This window comes from Arvicanthis niloticus, chromosome 4, assembly GCF_011762505.2.
Source record: "Arvicanthis niloticus isolate mArvNil1 chromosome 4, mArvNil1.pat.X, whole genome shotgun sequence".
In the NCBI taxonomy this organism is placed as follows: domain Eukaryota; kingdom Metazoa; phylum Chordata; class Mammalia; order Rodentia; family Muridae; genus Arvicanthis; species Arvicanthis niloticus.
In genome coordinates this window covers 77,988,607-78,012,451 of record NC_047661.1, presented here as the reverse complement: position 1 = coordinate 78,012,451, position 23,845 = coordinate 77,988,607, and the positions used below count along the sequence as shown (strand labels likewise).

The following is a 23,845-nucleotide window of genomic DNA, read 5'->3' as shown; positions in this document are numbered from 1 at the left end:
AGATAGTCGCACCTAGAATCACCTCTGTGTTTACAAACATATTTGCCTAGACACCAGCATGAAAAAAGACAGATTTTTTTTTTGGTTTATTTTGGGTTTTTTGTAAAAATCTTTATTGGATATTTTATTTCCATTTCAAATGCCATCCCCTTTCCCCATTTCCCCTCCCTAGAAAACCCCTATCCCATCACTACTCCTTTTTGTTTTATACTATTTTATTAATGTTAATAAAAGGCTTTATAAGTTTTGTAATGCTCAACATCAGTCAGAAGTGTAACTCAATACCCAACCTAGATATATCAACTATCTTTGACTGGAGAAGACATGCAAACATCCACCTCCATGTTCCTCCCCTCTTGTCACCTAGCTCCTCCTCTGTTTCTCCTCCCCTCCTTACTCCTTATCTTCCTCTCCTTATTCCTCCCATCTTAGCTTCTCCTACATATCACCCTTCCTGTTTAAAAACGAAACGTTTCTCTTAGAATACAATTAGAGCATAACTACCAATTTGTGTCAGTAAGATACAAGATAGACCTAATACCCAGTCCATCATTTTGTTGACTAAACAGAACTTCTGTCATCCCTCCTAACTAATAGACTTAATCCTGAACCTGGCTTTTTTTCTTGGCTTTAGAATGAATGTCAGCTGAAAACCATCCTCTCAAACCTTTTTTCTCAAAGTAAATAGCCAGGATTGGCTATGAGACTATAAGTCTTCAACCCCATCAGAAATCCAGAATGACTGAGTTAACTGAAGTTATGGGAAGCACAAAGCATAGCTTCTAAACCATAGCCAATTTATAGAGACCTCTGAACACCTGGACAGTCCCTATACTACAGAACATTGGAGCATCAAATCTTCAGCCTTCTGGCCCAGGATCATCTGACAGACCTAGTGATGCAGAATTATTAAGGGCTGATTACTCTGCCTTGACAGATATAATCAGTCGACTATTCTGCAAGTGTGTCCTTTTCTGGACAGTAATTTGTCTGTAGATGAAAAGAGGCAATTCTTGCCTAGTGGCTGTCTCCCCACAACTGGAGTAACTCCAAAGATTCTCAATTTCTTCTTAGAATCCAAGACAGGAAGCTGTCAGGAGCAGACAGGTCTCTAATCAAAATGAACATTAATTCAGAAGTGTTTGTAACATCAATTCTGTGGACTTCTGACCTTTGGAAAACCAACTATCCATGTAAGACAATCTGGACTATTGTTTGTTAATTCCTCTCAGCTAAATAAAATATAGAAAACACCCTAATAATAAATTTAGGGCCATGAGTTTGGTTTATACCCTTAAGTCACAGGTTAACCATCTTAGATCAGTTTAAAAAGTTAAAGAAGGACTGGGTCTAAGCCTTGTATTCCTAAATGAGTTATATAGGCACAATGCCTATGAGAGTAACAATATTAATTTCACTTTTATATCAATAAGAAGCTCGTATCAATGAAAACCTTAAATTTGAAATCAAAGTAAAATTTGTACCATTTAAGAAATTATAACCTCATCTTAATAACAATTATACATATTTCTACCAATAGGTTATGGCTATGCAATAAATTCTAGCTAATCCTCCCTGTTCCAACAAAACCACTACTTTTCTGTAGAAAGACAGCCCAATATTAACCACCTCAGTTCCCAAGCCCAGGGAATAGGGGCGCCCACTCTTCATTAACTTCTTCAAGCTGATTATGGGCATTGAGATATTAGAAGAGGGGCAGGGAGAAGAATAAATTGATAAGCCTCTGACATCTGTGTCTTCACTGCATCCAGCTGCAATTCCAGGACATCAGAGGTTCGAGCAGGTCTGCTCAGCTCACTTGATGAGTAGATACACAGAGGCTGTGTATTCTGCAATATATAATTCTCATAACAAATTTTAGTATCAAGATAATTTTTTGTTTGAATTCGGGAATCTAGTCTTCTGGTGGCCTGCCTCTGTCATGTCTAATTCATATAATTCTGGGAGTTTCTATGAGGGTGTGCTCCCACCATCCTTCCATTTTCACCTCCCTGCTCTCAAATTCCCCAACATCAGGGAATCCAAACTTTCAGGCACCAAGGCCCTCTACTTCCACTGATGCCTAACTCCTTACCCCATCTCCCCTCCTCCAATTACTATGAGGGTGTGCTCCCACCATCCTCTCATTCCCACCTCCCTGCTCTTGAAATTCCCCAACACTAGAGAATCCAAACTTTCAGGTACCAAGGCTGTCCACTTCCACTGATGCCTGGCAAGCTACCCTCACCGACCTATACAGGTAGAGACATGTGTCCCTCCCTTTGTGCCCTTGGTCTGGAGATTTTAGAATGGCTACTTCATCTTGTTTCTTAGGGCCATTTGCTTGAAAAATTGTTTTCCAGCATTTTACTCAAAGGTGGAATCTGTCTTTGTCACTGAGGCGGGTTTCCTGTATGCAGCAAAATGCTGGGCCCTGTTTATATATCCAGTCCATTAGCCTATGTGTTTTAATTGGGGGATTGAGTTCATTGATGTTAAGAGATGTTAAGGAACAGTGACTGTTGCTTCTTGTTATTTTTGTTATTAGAGGTGAAATTATCTTTGTGTGGCTATCTTCTTTTGGATTTGTTAGAAGAGGGTTACTTTCTTGCTCTTTCTAGGGTATAATTTTCTTCCTTGTATTGAAGCTTTCCTGCTATTATCCTTTGTAACGCTGGGTTTGTGGAAAGATATTGGGTAAATTTGGTTTTGTCATGGAATATCTTGGTTTCTCCATCTATGGTAATTGAGAGTTTTGCTGGGTATAGTAGCCTGGGCTGGCATTTGTGTTCTCTTAGGGTCTGTATGACATCTGTCCAGCATCTTCTAGCCTTTATAGTATCTGGTGAGAAGTCTGGTGTAATTCTGATAGGTCTGCCTTTATATGTTATTTGGCCTTTTTCTCTTACTGCATTTAATATTCTTTCTTTATTTTGTGCACTTGGTGTTTTGATTATTATGTGACTGGAGGTATTTCTTTTCTGGTCTAGTCTATTTGGGGTTCTATAGGCTTCTTGTATGTTTATGGGTATCTTGTTCATTATATTAGGGAAGTTTTCTTTTATAATTTGTTGAAGATATTTATTGGCCCTTTACATTGGAAATCTTCACCCTCATCTGTACCTATTATTCTTAGGTTTGATCTCCTTATTCTGTCCTGGATTTCCTGGACATTTTGTGTTAAGAACTTTTTGCATTTTGTGTTTTCTTTTACAGTTGTATCAATATTTTCTATGCTATCTTCTGCAACCTGAGATTCTCTCTTCTATCTCTTGTATTCTGTTGGTGATGCTTGTGTCTGTGACCCCTGATTTCTTTCCTAGGTTTTCTATCTCCAGGGTAGTCTCCATTTGTGATTTCTTTATTGTTTCTACTTCCATTTTATGTCCTGGATGGTTTTGTTCAATTCCTTCACCTATTTGTTTGCGTTCTCTTGTAATTCTTTAAGGGATTTTTGTGTTTCCACTTTTAGGGCTTCTACCTGTCTACCTGTGTTCTCCTCAAATTCTTTGAGAGTGTTATTTATGTCCTTCTTAAGGTCCTCTATCATCATCATTAGAAGTGATTTTAAATCTAAATCTTGCTTTACTGGTGATATGGGGAATTCAGGACTTTCTAGTGTGGGAGAACTAGGTTCTAATGATGCCAAGTACCCTGGGTTGCTGATGCTTATATTCTTGTGGTTGCCTTTTGCCATCTGGATCTCCTTGGTGCTACCTGCCTGTTTCTGACTGGAGCCTGTCTTTCCTATTATCTTGGTTTTATCAGAACTGTGTTACTACTGGGGTAAGAGCTGGGTCCCAAAATCTGCTCTGTGCTCTGGGCCAGGAGTGACTTCCTGGGTCCCTGTGGGTCCCAGTTACTCCTTGTTTGGGGTAGGTGTTACTGTCTGCTTACCTAAGATAATGCCAGGGTTAGAGCACCTGGGAGCCCTGCTTTTTCTGGGTTCTGTGAGATTGGTGGCAAAGCTGCCGCCAAGGATCTGCTCAGTGCTCAGGCCCAGATTGGAAGGAACCAGTGCTCTGGGCCAGGAGTGACTTCCTGGGTCCTTGTGGGTTCCAGTCACTCCCTGTTTGGGGTAGGTGTTACTGTCTGCTTACCTAAGATAATGCCAGGGTTAGAGCACCTGGGAGCCCTGCTTCTGGGTTCTTAGAGATTGGGGGCAGAGCTGCCACTTGGGATCTGCTCAGTGCTCAGGCCCAGACCAGAAAGACAGATTTCAAAATAGCAATTGTGAAGATGTTCAAGGAACTGAAAGGATATGAAAAAATCCTTTAATGAAGTTATGAAAACACAAAAGAACAGAAAGTGAAATGTTGAAACCATTCAAGACATCAAAGTAGAAACTGAATTCCTACAGAAAACTCAAATGGAGATAAAACTAGAAATGAAAATGTTAGGTGGTAAAACACAAGCCTCAGAGTGCAAAACATGGAAAAGAGAAACTTGGGTGCTGGAGACAAAGTAGAAGACACAGATATCTCAGTCACAGGAAATGATAAATTTCTCCAAAGCTCGGCAACCATTGCTCAGTCACTCAGGATGGTCCTTTGACAATGTTTATTGCCCTCACAAAGTGAGAACAGTTCCAGCATTATGATGCCTGTCTCACTGTACAATTGCCTGTGTACACTTGAGTGTGGCATTGCAGCATATGGATTATCAACTGTCCTCGAATGTGACTGCATTCTTTATATTTAGTTTGAAAATTGCTTTCTATAATGAAATCACAAGTTTTGATTTTTTAAAGCTGTGTTGACAAAGCATACAGTAGAAAGACTTTGTCCTTTTCTATAAAGTCCTTGGGATCAGAAAGAGGGTGGGGAGGCAATCTATCGAAGCTGGAGACTATGAACCTTGACAACAGCACACTAGAAGTTACCCCATTGTTCTTTCAATGGTCATGTAACCGTGCCATGGTCTTATTTTTCAAGGAACATACAAAAACACACAAGGAAGCCAGATTAACTTGGAAATGAACACGAATCATGGGGATTCTCTGGTTTATTTCATGAAAGTGATTGTGTGTTGCCTGTGTTTAAGTATCCAGAACCTGTTGGAGATTAGTGTCCAAGCTGATGTGCTAGATTTTTTCCATCACTTCAGTTGAGGTTGCAAGGCCCATTTCAAAAAGGATATCTTCCTGAGTAGACATGAGGAAGACAACTATGAAAAGACATGGTCTGATCTACACTCACACAGCAAAATGTTAGACAGGAAGGCAGTGCTAGAAGCCAATGGCTGACCCTGAAAGACAGAGACACTTTATATATTCGAGCCTTACTACTCCTGTACATTTATAAGAAGAGATGTACATTCATGTCTCACACAATTAGGGCTATCGAATTTACTGCATTCTGATTATTATAGGCATATCTTCTATAGTCAACTAAATGTGTGTGGACAATGTGGCCCAGGCACATATTCTGGCAGCCTGGGGTTTACAAACCCTAAGTAGTCACTCCATATACAAGGACAGTTCTACTGCATCTCCAATGGCACCCCTCCCCAACGCTATGATAATTTCAATTGTTCACTGAGCAAGCTCTGGGGCCACTTGCCTTGATTATATAAAGCCAGCCTTCCTCTACCCCTGCTGCATCAGTTTTTTCTCAGCTTACTTTCTTTGCTAAGTAATAAATAAATAAATAAATAAATAAATAATCAACAGAGAGACTGGTTTGAAAGTCTTCATCTTCCCACAGAAACCTGTAGCCTTTACTGGTTTGCTGGAGGAACAGCAGAGCCCTAAATATAGGATCCTGGCCCCTGACAGAGCCATACATGTGTAGGCTTCTCTCCTGTACAACCATCAACATAATACTCCACAGAATCAGGAAAAGCTTTAGGGGCACTTAGGATGCTTACATATACTTTAACACATGGTTCTAGACAGAAAAGAGAGAAACAGAAATGTCCTCAGCCCATACTTTTGCTCTGTAGGAGGACTATCTCACAAATCCAAAGGATGGCTGTCTTAGGAAGTCCAGGTGGGCCTAAATGTGGAAGATCATCCCAGCTGGACTGTCAATCCTTGACATTATCTTGTAGAAGAAGGAGCAGGGAGGCTCTTGGAACCTTCACCTGAGCATCTAGCCACTCCATACAACAGGTTTTATTCCCTTATATGCTAACTGCATGTGGCCTTGGAAACAGGCTGGGGTATGTAGGTGGGGAAGACTATTGTGAGGAAGGCTTCATCTATTCAGCTATGAGACAGTCATCACCATGCTTGGGAAAGAGTTTCAAATGCAGCCCTTTTCAGGGAGAATCCACACTCATGTAAATAACCCCTCACCTCTGCACTGTAAGTAAACCCTATAAATCCATTTTTATGGAAGGATAGAAATGGGTGGCAATATACTTTGTCGTGTCAATGGAACATTAGGAAGGGAGAAGACATTGTTATTCTTCAATGGAAAGGATTTTAGCAACAACACACAGTGTCAGTAGCACTGAAAGTTCTAGAACATAGCTGAGGTGTGTGGTCATTCTGAGCTTTGAGTTTCTACCTTTCCATTTACACAGTGAAGACATGAGTCTGAGAAAAATAAGACAAAATATTTAAATTCTTCCCAAAATGTATCTCCTTCTGAGCATGAGCTGTACAACACTATTCTTCCCTTCATATTTAATTGTTTCTCCTTCTTCCTCTATAACCATATCTCTCCCTGTATATACAATCATCCCCCTTTCATCTTTAGCCTATTTCCTTTCTTGATATCTCCCTATATTGCCCATCTTGATTTTCCTGAAAAAAAGAGAGCTAGTCAAGACAGTATTGAGACATGGCAAGATTCAGAGAATAAAGGCGCTTGATATCAAAATGGACCACTTCAGTTAAAACCTTGGACCAATCACATGGAACTAAAAAACAAAATAGAGCTATATGTACCAAGGCATGTGCCTATGTGCATGAGCGCACACACAGACACACACACACACACACACACACACACACACATGCATGTGTTAAATAAATAAATAAATAAAAATAAGCAACCAATTGTAAATGAAAAAAAATAATTTGCAGTTCCTTATATCATGGTTCTTAAAAGATCAAGGAAACAAAACCCAGAAACCCTGTCACATACACATGGACAGTGACAGTTCAAAGCAGGTTTGGGGTTAGCAATATTGTAGGGATAAAGTTGACATCTTCCAAACTTCGATATTGTCTCTTCTGCCTTTACATACCATAGACAGCACAAGAGTCTAACCTAGCACAAAATTTTTCCCTTCCTCCTATTCAATAACACATTTACATAGACAGAAAATTCATAAAACCAAAATTGGAAACCATATTAGGTAAGCAAAGGATTCATAAGGTAGACAATCAAACAAACAATAAAACTCCAATACCATTGGGTTCATTTTGCCTTGGCCAACTACTGTGGGTCATGGAGCCTGTCATTCAGTGTGGTTTGTATTTACTCAGTTGAGATTTCATTGGGGAAAAATAACACTTCTTTTTCTTAAAAGACATTAGCAATTGGAGATAGCATCTGAGTTAAGGAAGAGGGTTTGTGTCTGCTTCCACTCAACGTTCTGGAACCACATTTGGCTTAGTCCTGGGCAGATTCTATGTATGCTGCCACAGTTTTTGTGAGTTGTATTTGTATGAGTCCTGTTTTGACTAGAAAGCCTTGTTTTCTTGGTTTCCTCCTCCCACTCTGGATCTTGAAGTACTTGTACCTCCTCTTCTGCAGGAAGATAGAGATTTGATTAAGACAACTCATTTAAGATTGAGTATCAAGGTCTCTGTTCTCTACTTAATGTCCAGCTGTGTGTCTCTGCTGCAGGAGGAAGCTTCTCTGATGACAGCTGAGCAAGGCACTGATCCATGAGCATAGCAGATGTCATTAGGAGTCATTTAATTGCTACATACCTGTAGGAGAACAATAGTTTTTGGTTTCTTCTAGGTGCATAACCTATTTATTCTGATTCTTGGCCACTGGAGCAGTGTCAGGCATGGGTTGTATCTCAGACAGTAGACCTTAATTACAACCAGAGAGTGGCTGGTTGCTACCACAACTTTCTTGGCACTGTCACACCAAGTTATCTTTGCAGGCTAGTTGCCATTGCTGATTGCAGGCATTGAATCTGGGTAGGAATTTACATGCCTCATCTAGTAGTGTACAGATGTCTTCCAGCACCATGAACACTACTTTTCAATAGGGTTACAACCTCTTGATAGTTACCAACTCAACTACTTCATATTCAGTGAGTTAAGTAGGTATTGTCATCAGCTATAAGGCTGAAGTTTGTGGACCATAATCAATAGCTTTGACAATAATTGAGGTATCTGAGGGTTTCCATGGTGCCCCTGTGGGCAACAATCTAATTTGATGTAGTCCATTCCCAGCACTGGTGATTCACTCATTGGTGAGAGATGTCTTATTGGGGCTTTGTCTCCCCTATTATTGACTATTCCAGTTTAGATTTACTTCATGTCATATATGTTAATTTTTTTAAAGTTTCTACTGTATTAAGTTTCTATGACTTCTCAAATGGCACTTAGATTGAGCTGTCTTTCCTAGTATTCCTGTCTATCCCTTCCCACTCCATGATTGGTCATCCCTCTGACCCCTCCCCATTTAACCATAACTATTTATTCTATTTTACCTTCCCAAAATGTTCCTTCCCTTCGTGTTAGTTCCTTATCTATAACTACCTCTGTAATTATAAGGATAGTAATTTGCTTATCAAAGACTTAACACCTAACATATATGCAAATATATTTGTCTTTTTGGGTCTAGATGACATTACTAAAGATAATTTTCTTTAGCTCTATCTATTTACCTGCAAACTCTGTTTTTGTTTGTTTGTTTGTTTGTTTGTTTAAGTTGAATGGGAGTATAGCTGGAAGTATTTGAAGAGAGGGAGACGAGGGGAATATGATCAAAATATATTGTATGAATATATCAAAAATCAATAAAATATTTTATGAAGTGTTGAATCCAAATTGCTCGCATTACATAGTATAACAAATTAAGATTTATGCCCATAAAATTGTCAAACTGTAAGAGTTTTGCCAATTACAACTTCTTAGTCAAATCTCATGTTGCTTGGATTTCATTAAATGTTTTTTTACACATTGATTGACTTCTCTCTGAAAAGTCTGAGTATTACAAGGTGCCACATTGATTTAGAGCCAGTTAAGATAAAGAGACTTCCAACTAAACATGAACAGTGAACTCTCTTTGCAATCAGATACAAGCAGAAGGGAAAATAAAGCAGAGAGCCAAATAAATTTTACAAGTTAACCATTTTGTCTTAGTTAAGGTTTCCATTGCTCTAAAGAGACACCATGTCCAAGGCAACTGTTATAAAAAACAACATTTAACTGAGGCTAACTTACAGGTATGGAGGCTCAGTACATTATCATCAAGGCAGGAGTATAGCAACATCCAGACAGACATAGCACAGAAGGAACTGAGAGTTCTGCATCTTGATCTGATGGCAGCCAGGAGAAAAGTGACTCTTTTGCACTGGGTGGAGCTTTGAAGCCCACCTCCAAAGAGGCACACTTCCTCCAACAAAACCACACCTCCTAACACTACCACAGTCCACTCCCTGGCCCCCCGGAGGCTTGTTCAAACACACGAGGCTATGGGGGCCTTACCTAGGCACAGTGTAATGCAAAATACATTTAGTCCAACTTCAAAAATTCCATAGTTTATAATAGTCTCTACAAGGTTAAAAATCCAAAGTTCACCCTCTTCTGAGATTCATGAAATCTCTAGACTGTAATCTCTTAAGAAATCAAAAGGTGGTCACATACTTCCAACGTCATTTAGGCTATACATAACCATTCCAAAATGTCATAGTGAGGAAATATTGTACCAAAGCACGACCAAAAACCAACTGGGCAAACTCCAAACTGCACATCCCCATATCTGGTATCAAAGTGCTCTTTAGATCTCCAATCCTTTCATCCTTGTTGACTGTTGTTGGCAGATCTGGCATTCAGCAGCAACAAACTCCATTCTCTTGGGCTGGTTCCACTCCCTGTTAGCAGCTTTCCTCAACAGTTATACCACAGCACCGACATCTCTAACATCTTGGGGTATCCAAAGCAACTTCAACTTTACAACTTTTTGTTCTATTGTCTAGGGGCTACACATGATCTTCTGGGCTCCTACAAAAGGCTTGGTTCACTCCTTTAGCTCTGCCCGATATAGCACTCTAGGCTCTGGTTGACTCCACTCCACTGTTGCTGTTTTTGGTAATCATCCCATGGTATTGGCATCTCCAATACCCTGGGGTCTTCTGATGCAACTAGGCTTCACCAACACCTATCATAGGCTCCCTCCATGGTGCCAAACCTCAACTATTTTGCATGACTCCTTCAGTCCTAGGCCATCAACTGTGACTGAGACTGCACCTCCACCAGTGACCTTCTCTGGCCTCACACAGTGCCAAGCCTCAGCTGCTTTCCATAACCCTTTCATAACTTCAAAACCAGTATCACCTAGGTGATTCTTACTCATTACCAAGTCCAGATGCAGCACAAGGTACAACTTTGTCTATCTCTGGAACACAGTTTCTTTGTGCTCTCAGAAAACACTTCCCAGAAGATTTCACCTAAGTGAAGCTGGTCTCTTTTTAATTACCACTAATTTCTTAGGTCTAGCTAAACAGCATCAATTGTTCCGGTAGTCCCTTCTATTCTTGACTCTAGGCCAGAGCCACATGGTCAAAGCTGCCAAGTTCTGCTTCTTGTTGGGGCTGTAACATGCCTTCCTTGTTATATTATTTTATCATCAGCTTTCTATTTTCCAACTCCTTCAATGCCTAAGCATGACTCTGTGGAACTTGCTCTGTAAATTGACCTTGAACTTGAAGGTGTGCATGGCTCTGTCTCCTGAATGCAGGGATTAAAGGTGTGTACTACCACACTTGAACTCAAGTTTTCTTTACCCAGAACCTGCTCTGTCTTAGGCTGGCCTTGAACTCAGAAATCTGTTTGCCTTTAGCTCCTGGGAATAAAGGCTTGTACTGCCATGCCTGGACCTAAACTTAGCTGGGTGGGATCTTGCTCCAAGATCACTACTCCCTTAATTCAATTTAATATCATTGAACACAGGACTCAGCTCCAATTCACTTCCAGCTGCCCCTTTAATACAGGAACCATATATTTTATATTTTACATTTTGTATTTTATATTTTGTATTTTATATATTTTATATTTTATATTTTCCCCTTCTAAGCTTGTTATGCATGTTCAAAACGCTTCATGTGAAGAAAGTCTCTGCTTTGATGTTTTGAGATTTCCCTTGCCAATCAGATTAATATAAATCTCCTTCCCTTACCCTCCAGTAAGAGAGTCTTCAGCCAACTGCAAAAACAGCCACATACTTCACAAAGGATTGTGAAAATTGGCAGTGTGCCTGTCATAAACAACAACCAACCAACCAACCAACCAACCAACCAACCAACCAACCAACCGAAAAACAAACAAAACCTACCCTTTCAGAAGAGAAGAGGCTAAAAAGAACCTGTTGTATGACAGAAGGTATGGGCTGGCTTACTTTCCAGAAGGCCCTCTGAGGAAACAGACAGGAATTACAACAGACAATTCTAGATAGGATCTATTAGGGTCTGAGGTCCATAGTGTAGGAGTTAAGGAAAACAGTTTGAAGTCTGAATAAAGAGTAGGCAGGGTATTTTGAGCCTGTAAATGAATGACAGAGCTGTGATGAAGGGTTTGGGGGGACAGTATCTGACAGAGTTATACTGATATTTACTCAGAGCCAGGCAAAGTTAGTTTTGATCTTAGAACAGAGCATACTGAAAAGAATTTGTGGCAGTGAGAAAGAATTTTCTTGGAGTAAAGGGGAAGCATAAAGGTCACTGAGACACTTCCCACCAGGACAATTTTAAAAGCAGAAGCTCTGTGTCATAAGCCTTTTTATTTGATTATCTATGGCTGGCCTCTGGACTTTCCTTTAAAGGGAAAGTATGTGTACTTGTTGGCTTAGTGCTCAGTAGGCTCTCTTGCAGCTCGCTCTGGTCATTCTCTAGAAAGTAATCTTGACCCCTGTCCAGGTAAAACTCATTATAGTAGCATTTGACAGCCATTTTGATTGATTAATTAGTAATGCAACTAAACCCCTTTGAAATTGGCTAAGACCAGTCACTCTACTGACTCTTCTATATTTCTTTAGGTCACCTGACTGAATGAGGTCAGTCTGGACACCTAAATAAGGGGCTGGAAGCAGCAGTTTCACAATTTTGACAGTTTGATTTGGGGCATTATTTTTTCCTGTTGAGTGTTTAAGACCAAATAGGCTACCAATAGTTAACCTTTTAGAATAGTAATTCATCCAAATCTGGGGGAGGGGGTAGGTCACCCTATCAGTTGGTCACCTTCAGGGTTGAGTCAAAGGTCTTAATGTTCACCTGGGTTTTTGTTAAAGCATGTGAGACCTTTGCCTCCTGATGATCCTTTTAACAGAAAACTCTGCTTGATCTTCACCCATGGTGTCTCCATGGCATCTTTCATCAAAAGGAATGCTCTTTCTGGAGTTGTAGTGTTTGTGGAAATAAAAGTCTTTCCCTGGGTTCTGACTGACATTCATGAACAAAGACATTGCCATTCTTCTTTGTTCTTATCATTTAAACATCTACACTCAGGATGTTGAAGATTCAGAAGGACTTTGAGAAATCTCCAAATGCAGGTGAGAAGGACTTTGTTAGAACTTTCATGTAAATTTACATAAAAATTAGATAAAAAATTTACATGTTAAAATAGTCATTTTTATTAGGTATTGTGAGTTTTCATGTTAATTTTGCTTTATTCTTGAGAGTTTCATATTTGTATACATGAAGCATGATCATATCCATCTTTCAAACCACCCCAAGCAGTCCCTCCTCCAATGCTCCCCCAACACCCCCTTACCCTGTCAGCACTACCTCTCCACAACTACACACCTGTGTTTGGAGACTATGTGACTATGTGAATGATCGTGGAACTACCCACTGGAGCAAAAGACATCTGCCAGAGGTCATGGTCACACATTCAAAATGAAATTGCTGTCTAATAACCTCTCTGTGTCCTAAAATGTCTCCAAAATGTAAATGAGGGTTTTCACCAGCCTGAACTTGACAATGATGGTAAACCAACTTCTACAAACAGGAAACCATGCACACAGGACAGTGCAGAGAGTAATCTCACTCTCTTGGAATTTAGTGCACCCTCATCCCATGTTGTCTGTATCCCAGTCAGCAAAAACACAGTTAGCTGTAGCCCTGGGCCAGGTTCCATGCCTTGTGACCTCTGCAGCATTCCACCTACCTCTGTCTACTCCCAATCTGATAAAAATGAAAATCTGATTGTCACTATTAAAAATTATTTCAAAGGTAGATTGATCTGTAGTTAAACATATAAAAAAAAAATTGTCATAGGTCAAGTAGAGAAGCTCCCCCATAAACTATGGGGACCTGTATTTACAAAAATGTTTTGACTTCATTCTAAGTTAATCAAATCTATTTTCCTCATATCTTATTGGTTTAGGCTGGTGTTTAGGTTGTAGGACAGGATGTTCTCTTTAGCTTAGGAGGAGCTTTCCCCACAAAAATACACAGAAAGACTGGCTCAAAGAAGTGTCCTGATCACATTGACTGATGTGGGAAGGCCCACCCTGATTGTGGGTGGCACCCTTTAGCAGCAGCCCAGATAAAAAGGTCCTGTCGAGGAAGAACATCTGACACCTTGCTGTCTTTGCTTTCCTCTCTCATCTGAGTTGATTGGCAGTGCTGCTGCTGCTGGATCCTTTGCAGAGACCAGAACCAGCCTTTCTAAGCTTGCCTCATTGTGGACAAGAAACCAGGTGAGTTCCAGAAACTTTTCTTCCATGATTCCAGCTCCAGGTTGGGACTACTGACACACCACGCCCTGAGGCTGAGTAAGTACAGTTTGTCTCCTTGCAGTGAGGGACAGCCATTGTGGGACTATGGCAGCTGTTGAGTCATTTAGCCTCCAGGACCAAGTAACCACTAGGTTCTGAATTGTGATTTAGCTGTTCTTACTATCTTAAAGCCAATTTAATAAATTGAATATATATATACATATATATGTATATATATATATGTATATATATATATATTCTTTAATATATATGTATATACATACATATATATATTTTAATAAAGTTCTCCTAGTGACCTATGACTAAAACACATCAACTAGCTAGCTAGCTATATGATAGTATTACTAAGTACCAAGCATACTACTTATAAGTGGTATTATTCACCAGCAATCACAGGCATTTTACAACCAGAATTTCTCTGTTAAAAGCCTAGACTCACTCAGCCATCCTTCTGTAATAAGTAAAGAAACAAGTAAGGGCTAAAAGCAGAAGAGGAAAAAAAATCTCTTAGATATGAACTTGAAAAGATGAAAAACAGATAGAAATATTCTGTGGCCCCTCCCCCAGTCCATTTTTTTCGTTTGTTTGTTTTATATTACTTTATTCTGAATATATTTTTAAAAATTCTATTGGTTACTTTATTTATTTACATTTTAAATGTTATCCCCTTTCTTAGTTTTTCCCTTCGAAAACCCCCATCCCATCCCCTATCCACACTGCTTCTATTTGTTTTTATTTTAATTGGATATTTTATTTACTTACATTTCAGATGCCATTCCCTTTCCCCATTTTCCCTCCCTAGAAAGCCCCTATCCCATCCCCTCTCCTTCTTTTTGCTTTTATACCATTTTAATTACATACAAGTAATAAGGTCAGTTCTAGGTTGAGGAACTAGCAATACAATAGATGCGAACTTACTCTAAAGTGAGGAGGAACAATTCCAGAAGCAAAAGGTAAACATAATTCAGCAATGTTTGTCAAGTTGTGATCTAATTGATCATTGTCTCAGTCCAGCTTCTTCAATGTTGCCCAAAGCAGTCCTTCTTGTTTAAGATGAGAAGTTGAGTTTCAGAAATTGATTACTCGCCATCAAGGATAATTGCTCTTCTCTATTGTTAATGTATAATCTTAATACATCAGAGGAAATTGATATATTGATTTTGTTTCCCGAGAGGTGCCTGGAAGCACATGACTGTAGATCACACCCCTTTCATGCCATTCTCTTCCTGTAGCTCCCATCACACAATCATTTCTTAAAAATTAGCACTGTGATTTAGAGACAACTAAAACATGTGGAAAACAGTGTCCCAGTGCACAGGAACAGACAAACTAATAATAAGATAGGGGTGAAACATTCCACCGCTTTGTCACTGTTACAGAGGATACCCAACATGACAGTCTTAAGAATTGAGAGCTCCGGATCAGAGTGTTGCAAGATGGAGCTCAAAACTCCATGGGTTTGAACTAAAGCTCCCATCCTCACCAGTCCTCCAAAGATAAGAACTATAGGAATTATTTCTATGTCTTTTGCTCACCAAAATATACTTCATGAAAGTAAAAGGAAAAACAAGAAATGGTGGCAGCAAGAAGGTGTGTTGCCAATGAATTCTGTCATTTGTTCAAGTGGTCTGACAGTAGCTAGTTGGGCAGAGGATTTGGTTTTAAAGCTGCACAGTGGAGAATATGCTTGGGTTAGTACAAGACCCATGGCAGCAGAAGGCATACCATTGTAGAACTCTACATGACTAAAACTGACACCCCAGGTGGGGTGACCAGCCTAGTGGACTAGATAAAGGGCACTCTAGTCATTAACTTGGCACTAAAACAACATAATATCAGAGACAATGGGCTGCAAACTTAAAGTGTTTGAACAGGCATCATGTGATAAGCTGAGTCACTTTTACCTGAGTCTTGTTTGGGAAGCAGGGTGATGAGGTGAGCACTGCTCCCTGAGGAGGTCCTCTCAGACCTGGGCTGTATCTTAGTGGAGGCTGAGTAGATACTATGATTGATGAAGACAGGCTTTCACAGAAGGCATACCTTTTTACCATACCTTTCCTGAAGTCCTTATCTCATTTACCTGCTACTGTGGAAGCAAAACGTGTATCTAAAAAGGAAATCTCTCTCCACCCTGATGTGTGAAACAGAAACCATTCAAGCCAGAGGTTGGATTAAATAGGTGGGGTGTGTGTGTGTGTGTGTGTGTGTGTGTGTGTGTGTGTGTGTGTGTGTGTAAATGTATTCAAAAGTACAACATTTTTCTTCCCACATCACTTGAAAGATCATCTCCTAACCACCAAGGCTATGGTCCTGGGAGCAGTATTCAAGCAACTGAAAGTGCTAAGCTATGGACAGAGCCCATAGAAACTATTTTCAGACTTCCTGGAGGTCTGGGGTGAAGTGGACCGTATTGGGTGCTGATATATAGGCTGGTTGTCCAGAAAGCCCGAGTTCTATAAGATGTAGCTTACCCTACTACCGCATGGGAGAGAAGTTACTTATTATACTAGAATTGTTCCATGCAGTCTAGATGGTCATGTGGCCTCACCTAATGTCCCTTCCAAATGTGAAAATGTTTGAGTGTTGATGAAAAGGGGGAGCCCCTGAGAAAAAAAAAGTGGAAAATGGGCTCTAATTTGAGGGTATCTTATTTCACATCTACAGTTCCAACAAAGCTAGAGTACAACACAGTATTCTTTCATACCCCAATTGTACCATATGTCTGACATGCAAGTGGATGCTTGCCAAAATCTTGAGGAAGGGTGGTGGCCCATTTCCTTGAAAAATATATTCAGATAATATGAAACATTGTATGTATTAATAAAGGTTGAATTGAATCTCATTGACTTATTAGATTTTTAAATTATGTATGTTTTACATGAGAGATTTGTAAAAACAAAACAAAACAAACATATGGGCTGTGGCTTTTGATACTATCATTTAAACGTTGTACTCTTTCTCTGCAGTACATGACTTGAGTCTCATTCCAAAGTGGGCTGTGGCTGTTTGACAGAGACTTCCTATACCAAATGGCTATTGTCTCACACCCTCAAGGAAGAAACAGCTGAGGAATTTCAAGACAGGACTTACTGAGCCACCTATCTAGTCCAATTGCACTTGGCTAAACTCTGTGTCCTGTCACGTTTGGACAAAATTGTACATGGTTCAAACATGCCCATAAATGGAGTATAAAAGACAGGTCCACAGTGACAGGTTCACTGTGTTCCAGACACTGAATCTGTAGAGCTTTCTGGAGGCTGGTATATTCCCCAAGAGCATAGAAACCCCAGAGCCATTCCTTCATGCTTTACTCCATGACTTCCCTCATCACCCCTCACCTTCATAGCCAAAAAAGTTATGTAACATTTCTATGGGTTCCAGGAACTGCTTATGTAACTGAAACAAGCCTAGTAAAGATATATTGAGCCCCAATTTGTGACCATTTGTTCAGAAGCACAGGTGAAATAACCCAGGCTTGCAACAGGCATTTAGGTAAAGGAGAAATCTTGTGACACAGCCACACCCTGTGAATTGACAGCTTCTTGGAACACATTAGAATACATCTATTTGTGCTGTGGAGAAATTGCCCCTTGTCTTGTGATCTGTGTTGTGAGAAGTTTGTGGGAGAAACTGGGTTTGGGGAAATCATCAGATCTCTCTTTCTAGCCTTCTCCAGGTTAGCCATTCATCAACACCACTCCCACTGTGATCTGCTTCCTGTGTTGACCATGCCTGGGTGGAGCTGCCTGGTGACTGGAGCAGGAGGGTTTTTGGGCCAGAGGATTGTCCAGTTGTTGGTGCAGGAAAAAGATCTGGAGGAGATCAGGGTCCTGGACAAGGTCTTCAGACCAGAAACCAGGGAGAAATTCTTCAGTAAGTGAACTTGAAAATTTGCCACATGACTGCATGGCCACAGCCTGGATGGGGGAGGGGAGGGCTCCTCCCTTGTCTAGTAAACAAAAGACACTTGCAGTCATAACACTTCTCCATGTCCACATTCATCAGAAGGAAACACCAACACAGCATTAAAAGACACAGTTTGGGAGAGACTAAGTTTGGACTGAAAAGTTCTCTCTCTCTCTCTCTCTCTCTCTCTCTCTCTCTCTCTCTCTCTCCTCTCCCTCCCTCCCTCCCTCTTTCCCGGTCTCTCTCTCTCTCTCTCTCTCTCTCTCTCTCTCTCTCTCTCTCTCTCTCTCTCTCTCTCTTTCCAGTAGTTCTTTAATATGGACTTGCCTGTTGCTAGGCCTTATAGACCATTCAGATGGGGGAGGGGGCTCAGCACTAGCTCTCTCTTCCAGTTGCTACTGATCTAGTTGCTTGTTTTGTGGTTGTTTGCTTTGAGGGGGGTCTTTCATTTAGTATCTTGGGAAGAAGTAAAATAAAAAGTGAAAAATACATGAATGGGAGAGAAATAAGAAGACAGAGAGAGGGCTAAGGATATGGACATCAGACAGAAAGAGGCAGAAATGGGGACTGAGAAGTAGATTTATGAACAAGTACATGTGGTCATACCAAGGGACAGACACAAAGCCAGCATGAACAGGACTGCCATACCTTTCCTGGACTATTCTGAATCATTTGTCCCCATTCCTCATTGGAGTTTATCATCACTCTGAATAAGAGTGCAGAATTCACTGGTGCAAGCTGTTAATCTTTTGTCAGTTTGTTTTATTGGGGAAATGTAAACCAGATGATTGTGAAATATATTTTATCACCTATTCAAAAACCCCTGGTCATTAAAATAACTTTTTTTTTTTTTTTTTTTTTTTTTTGGTTTTTCCAGACAGGGTTTCTCTGTGTAGTCCTGGCTGTCCTGGAACTCACTCTGTAGACCAGGCTGGCCTCGAACTCAGAAATCCACCTGCCTCTGCCTCCCAAGTGCTGGGATTAAAGTCATGTGCCACCACTGCCGGGCCTTTAAAATAACTTTGCAGGGAATGTAGGAAATGCTTCTCACCTGAACAGTGAAAACTTTAAGTTGGAAAAAGAACGACTACATCAGTGTCCTATGATTAATGAGTATCACAGGTCAAGCTAGAGGTCCCTCACTTAAGCTCCATAATTTTGTCAAGGGGTCAACTATTGGCCCCAGAGTCTTCATCCTTGTTGTCTGTATGTGACCCAGGCTAGTTGTTTGCCCTTTCCTCAGCTTCATTGTTAAATGCACACTACCTAGGGATCTGCCTTGCACACAGGGTCCTCCATACCCCTCTGGGACAACACCCATCCTCTGCATCTTGTCTTTGACCTCTTCCTGAATCAGCTTTCTCCCCTATTAGTTTCAGTGTTGCTTCTAGAAAGCAATATTAACCCACAACCAATTCTATTAGTTTGAATCCTGATGTTTCAGCGGTATTTGCAAACGGCCAAAGCTCAGTCTCAGGAATAGCTCTATAGTGGGTATGGATAGAGAAGCCCCTGCCTGAACAAAGGAGTGGAGATTCCTAGAAGTGTCCTTTCTGTGCCAGGCTCTGTGGGGGCTTGCCATGGTGACAACTCATTGTCTGTGGGTAACATTTCTGGAATGTAATTAATATTTCTAGCCTCTACTTCTGTAGATGCAGATAAACAAGTACAGAAGGTAACTGACTTCCCCAAAGGTCACAGGTAGAATAAACAAACTAGATAGGATCCCAGGAAGTCTAGCTGCAGCCTTAGCAGTCTTCACATCCAGTGTGTGTGTGTGTGTGGGGGGGGGTTCCTCTGGGCTCTTTGTGAGATAGCTCATATGACAGGATTCCATGATGTTGCTGTGTAAATATCTGCCACATCCAGGTGTATTAGATATGGATGTTCCTATGACTCCACCAGGAAACACTCTACAGGAGGTCTCCTGGGATCTCAGTGTCCTTCAAGAGCTCACGGATTAGACTCTGTGTCACTACAGGTCTTGATTCCTCCTCTCTTGTCACAGAAACATTCCTGAAAATCTAAAGCTGAAGCAGTAGATCTCAAACGAAGAGTCAGCCAAGTGACTCCATGGGAGGAGAATGACCCTTTTCACAGAGGCAGCATATCAGATACCCTGTATATCAGACATTTGCATTTACATTGTAATTTATATCAGTTGCAAAATTAGAGTTATGAAATAGTAACAGAAATAATTTTCTGTTTGGCAGTCACCACAACATTAGGAATGGTATTAAAGGGTTACAGCATTATGAAGGTTGAGAACCACTGGTTTTCAACATCAGTAGCAAGGGGAGAGAAAGAGGTGGGTATATAGGATCATGAGCAGAGAATTCAATCCTCAGGCAGGTACCTACTTCCTTCTGAGCAGGCCCTTGCTTGCATCTCTCTAATTCAGGCCCTTCCCGGAGATGTATGGCAAAAGGAAGGGGGCCTGGATAGGACATACTTCCTAGAGAATTAGGTAGAGAATTGGGAGCAAGCCATTCTATTTGGTTCTTCCACCCTGGATTACTCTGGTATTTCTCAGTGTTTGGCTTCATGGGAAATTTCAGTTCATGATCTTAATCTGTCTTTGAAAAATTGACTCCAAGAAATCCCAGAGAATGGGCTAATGGTGCAGGAGGGGGAGAGAACAAGTGAGGTATCTTCAGTGGGTATAGCCAAAACTGTGTGCCCAGATTTCTTGAGCATCACTCTCTTCATTTATTAAGTAGGACCGAGAGGACCAGTCTCCAGAAGTATAGTCTTGAAGCTGTGTGAGAATTAAGAAGCCCTGCCAGTTCCCAGTGCTGGCACAGACTGTATATGGCTTTGTGAGTTAATCAACAAGTAGACAGTGCTGTCAACAGAGTTCAGAACCTGAAGATATGAGCACTGTATGCAGTGTCTTAGAATAGAAGGCTACAAGGAAGTCTGTCCTGAGAAAGCCTCAGTTATAGCATTGACATCTGTGTTGATAGTATCTTAGAGGAGATATTCCATTGTATCCCAGCTGGAGCTCATCCTAATTTTATTGCCAGTTCCCCTGATCTCCATGAGTCATTTAAGTGGAAGAATTGGCACTGATTAAACTCTTCCTTTTGTTCTTAGCACAGACACAGAAAATCCCAAGCTCTGGCAGGGTCGAACACCAAAGATTCACATCTGTGTGTCTTCCTTCTCTGCTGCCATTACTGGGAATGGGTTTCTCATCAAAACCCTGGGACAGACATTCTGATTGCTAATCCCACCTCTAGTCAGCTCTCCATTACCTCCTGAGTCACTCTGGTGAATGGGTCAACTTCCCACCACTCTCTTGAACATTTGACTGCTTACTTATCTGATTTGTTTTCTGCAGTGGGAACAAACGTTTTCCTGTCTTTCCATATGTCAGCCTTCCTCTCCAATACTTTTCCCACTATGACAATTCTTGATAATCTAGGTAACTGATACCTATGTACAAGCCACAAAGAATCTTCTCAATGACCTGTCTTGTGTTGCACAGACATAGGAACAAACATCAAGGTGACAGTGTTCGAAGGAGACATTCTTGATGCCCAGTACCTGAGGAGAGCCTGCCAAGGCATCTCTGTTGTCATCCACACCGCCGCCATCATTGATGTCACAGGTGTCATTCCCAGACAGACCATCCTAGATGTCAATCTGAAAGGTAATATATCTGGAGAGGACAAGATAAAAATAGAAAAGTTGAAAATGTCCACACAGACCAGGAAAGGATGCTTTTGCACGGAATACCTGTCATACTCTGAGTCTAATGCCTATGCCATCTAGATCCAACTGGTAGAGCTCAGAGCTATTACATGGCCCAGGCCTGGCAGATAGAAAAAAAGTAACTCAGGATGTGAGGCCTGTCCACCATGCCAGGGAGACTGGACTCCAATTGCAAACAATTGACAACCCCAGACCCATCACCTACTGTGAGCCAGATCTAGACCTTGCAGGTGCCTACTCTTCATGCTGCTGGTTCAGCTAAAGCTTCTGTGCCTGACAATATTCTGCCAATATAGAAATGTACAGCAGGAGGTGAACAGACTCTTTTAGTTTTCTTCTAAGAGCAACAGATGAGAACAGTCAGTGGTGGTTTCCAGAATGAACACTAGAAGGAATATTTATCACCTCTACTTTATATAACTGGGTAAATGAAGTCATAGATAGAACCAAGAATACTATAACATTGTGTATACAACCAGGAACACAACTATTCTCTTTATCTCCCCAAACCCAACAGTCATTTGTCCCCTTCCTGAGAGTCTCATCAAATGACAAAAACAAAACAATAAGAGAAAAGAAAACTGTACCTGTGAATTATCTGTGTAACACACACATCACCAGTACACAACTGTACTTGAGTCTGAATGATGTTAACCCTTCAATAATCCTTAGTTTAAAACTGTTGCTGTTCATAATCTAAGAAATGATCTTCTGGTTTTTTAAACTTAGAAAACATGCATGAATCTCTATGTGTAAAATTATGCTTATTTCATAGACACATTAGGAATGAATAAATGAGATAATTTAGGTGCCTTTTAAAGTTAAAAAATGAAAAACAGTCACACACACACACACACACACACACACAAGTACACACACAAGCAAGTACACACTCAGTGCTGAGAACACAAAAGCCAAGAGATATTTGCTCTGTGGAATCCATCTGTGATCCCCTGGCTATAGCATGGTAGCTGTGAGTCCAGTTAGTGAAGGTGCACCTTAATAGTGAAGAGGTTGCTATGTTGGGCTAGGGGATGAAAGTGAGTATGAAGCTGTGCACATGGTGAACCTCAGATTTATCTCTGACACTGACAGTGTCTTGTCTGTGATTAGGTACCCAGAACCTACTGGAAGCCTGTGTCCAAGCCAGTGTGCCAGCTTTCATCTTCTGCAGCTCAATTGATGTTGCAGGGCCCAACTCCTACAAGGAGATCATCATGAATGGCAGTGAGGAAGAGCATCATGAAAGCACATGGTCTGATCCATACCCATACAGCAAAAGGATGGCTGAGAAGGCAGTGCTGGCAGCCAATGGAAGCATCCTGAAAAAAGGTGGCAGGTTGCATACTTGTGCCTTAAGGCCCATGTACATTTATGGGGAGAGAAGTCCATTCATTGCTAACATAATAATTAGCTCCCTCAAAAATAAGGGTACTCTGGGTGTTACTTGCAAATTCTCCATAGCCAACCCAGTGTATGTGGGCAATGTAGCCTGGGCGCACATTCTAGCTGCCAGGTCCCTTCAAGACCCCAAGACGTCACCAAATATCCAAGGAAAGTTCTACTACATCTCAGATGACACCCCTCACCAAAGTTACACTGATTTAAATCACACACTTAGTAAGGAGTGGGGTTTCCACCTTGATTCCAGTTGGAGCCTTCCTCTGACCCTGCTCTACTGGCTTGCCTTCCTGCTGGAAACTGTGAGCTTCCTGCTGAGTCCAGTCTACAGGTATCGACCTCTCTTTAACAGGCACTTGGTCACACTGACAAATAGCAAGTTCACTTTCTCCTACAAGAAAGCTCAGAGAGATCTGGGCTATGAGCCACTTGTCAGCTGGGAGGAAGCCAAGCAGAAAACCTCAGACTGGATCGGGACACTGGTGAAGCAACACAGGGAGACACTGGACCCAAAATCTCAGTGATTAGAAGAAGGTGGGGACATGGTCCTGGATGTTACCAGGTCCTCCAGCAAGGATAGAAGCACAAGCTAGGTCCTGCTACCTTCTTTTGACACTGAGGCCAATTTAGTGCCTTAATTGAGTCACCAGAAGCCTTGCCAGTCATTGACATAGCCACAAGCCTTCTTTCTGTAGTACCTACCCAGAGATACACAGGCAGCTGTGCCCCAGCTCCTGGGTTCAAGCTGCTCAGCACCTCTTGTACCTCAGAGCTCTCTCCATTATTTCTTCTCCCCATTCAAAGCATATCTAGCCTTCAGAAAATTCTGCTTCTTTATGAAGCCCAGTGGAAGGAACAATAAATATTCATTAATATCTCATCTGTGGATTGTGTTTTTCCAAAAATAAACAATTGTATGTCACTTCTATGTCTAGACATGGTCATGA

General features: G+C 41.0%; 1 protein-coding gene across 1 annotated transcript; it reads left to right on the top strand.

The window, feature by feature from the left end:
- Positions 1-12,696: 12,696 nt before the first annotated feature.
- Positions 12,697-23,778, top strand: LOC117707247 (3 beta-hydroxysteroid dehydrogenase/Delta 5-->4-isomerase type 6-like). Its single transcript, XM_076933018.1, has 4 exons — positions 12,697-13,835; positions 17,541-17,747; positions 21,271-21,435; positions 22,611-23,778. The coding sequence occupies exons 2-4, from the start codon at positions 17,603-17,605 to the stop codon at positions 23,420-23,422; spliced, it is 1,122 nt and encodes a 373-aa protein (XP_076789133.1). The 5' UTR covers positions 12,697-13,835; positions 17,541-17,602; the 3' UTR covers positions 23,423-23,778.
- Positions 23,779-23,845: the final 67 nt, after the last annotated feature.

Bases quoted from the DNA above. Each gene is read 5' to 3' on its own strand.
- LOC117707247 (XM_076933018.1), top strand. From the start codon at position 17,603: ATGCCTGGGTGGAGCTGCCTGGTGACTGGAGCAGGAGGGTTTTTGGGC. The intron at 17,748-21,270 runs GTAAGTGAACTT...TGTGTTGCACAG, and splicing joins AACCAGGGAGAAATTCTTCA to ACATAGGAACAAACATCAAG. The intron at 21,436-22,610 runs GTAATATATCTG...GTCTGTGATTAG, and splicing joins CCTAGATGTCAATCTGAAAG to GTACCCAGAACCTACTGGAA.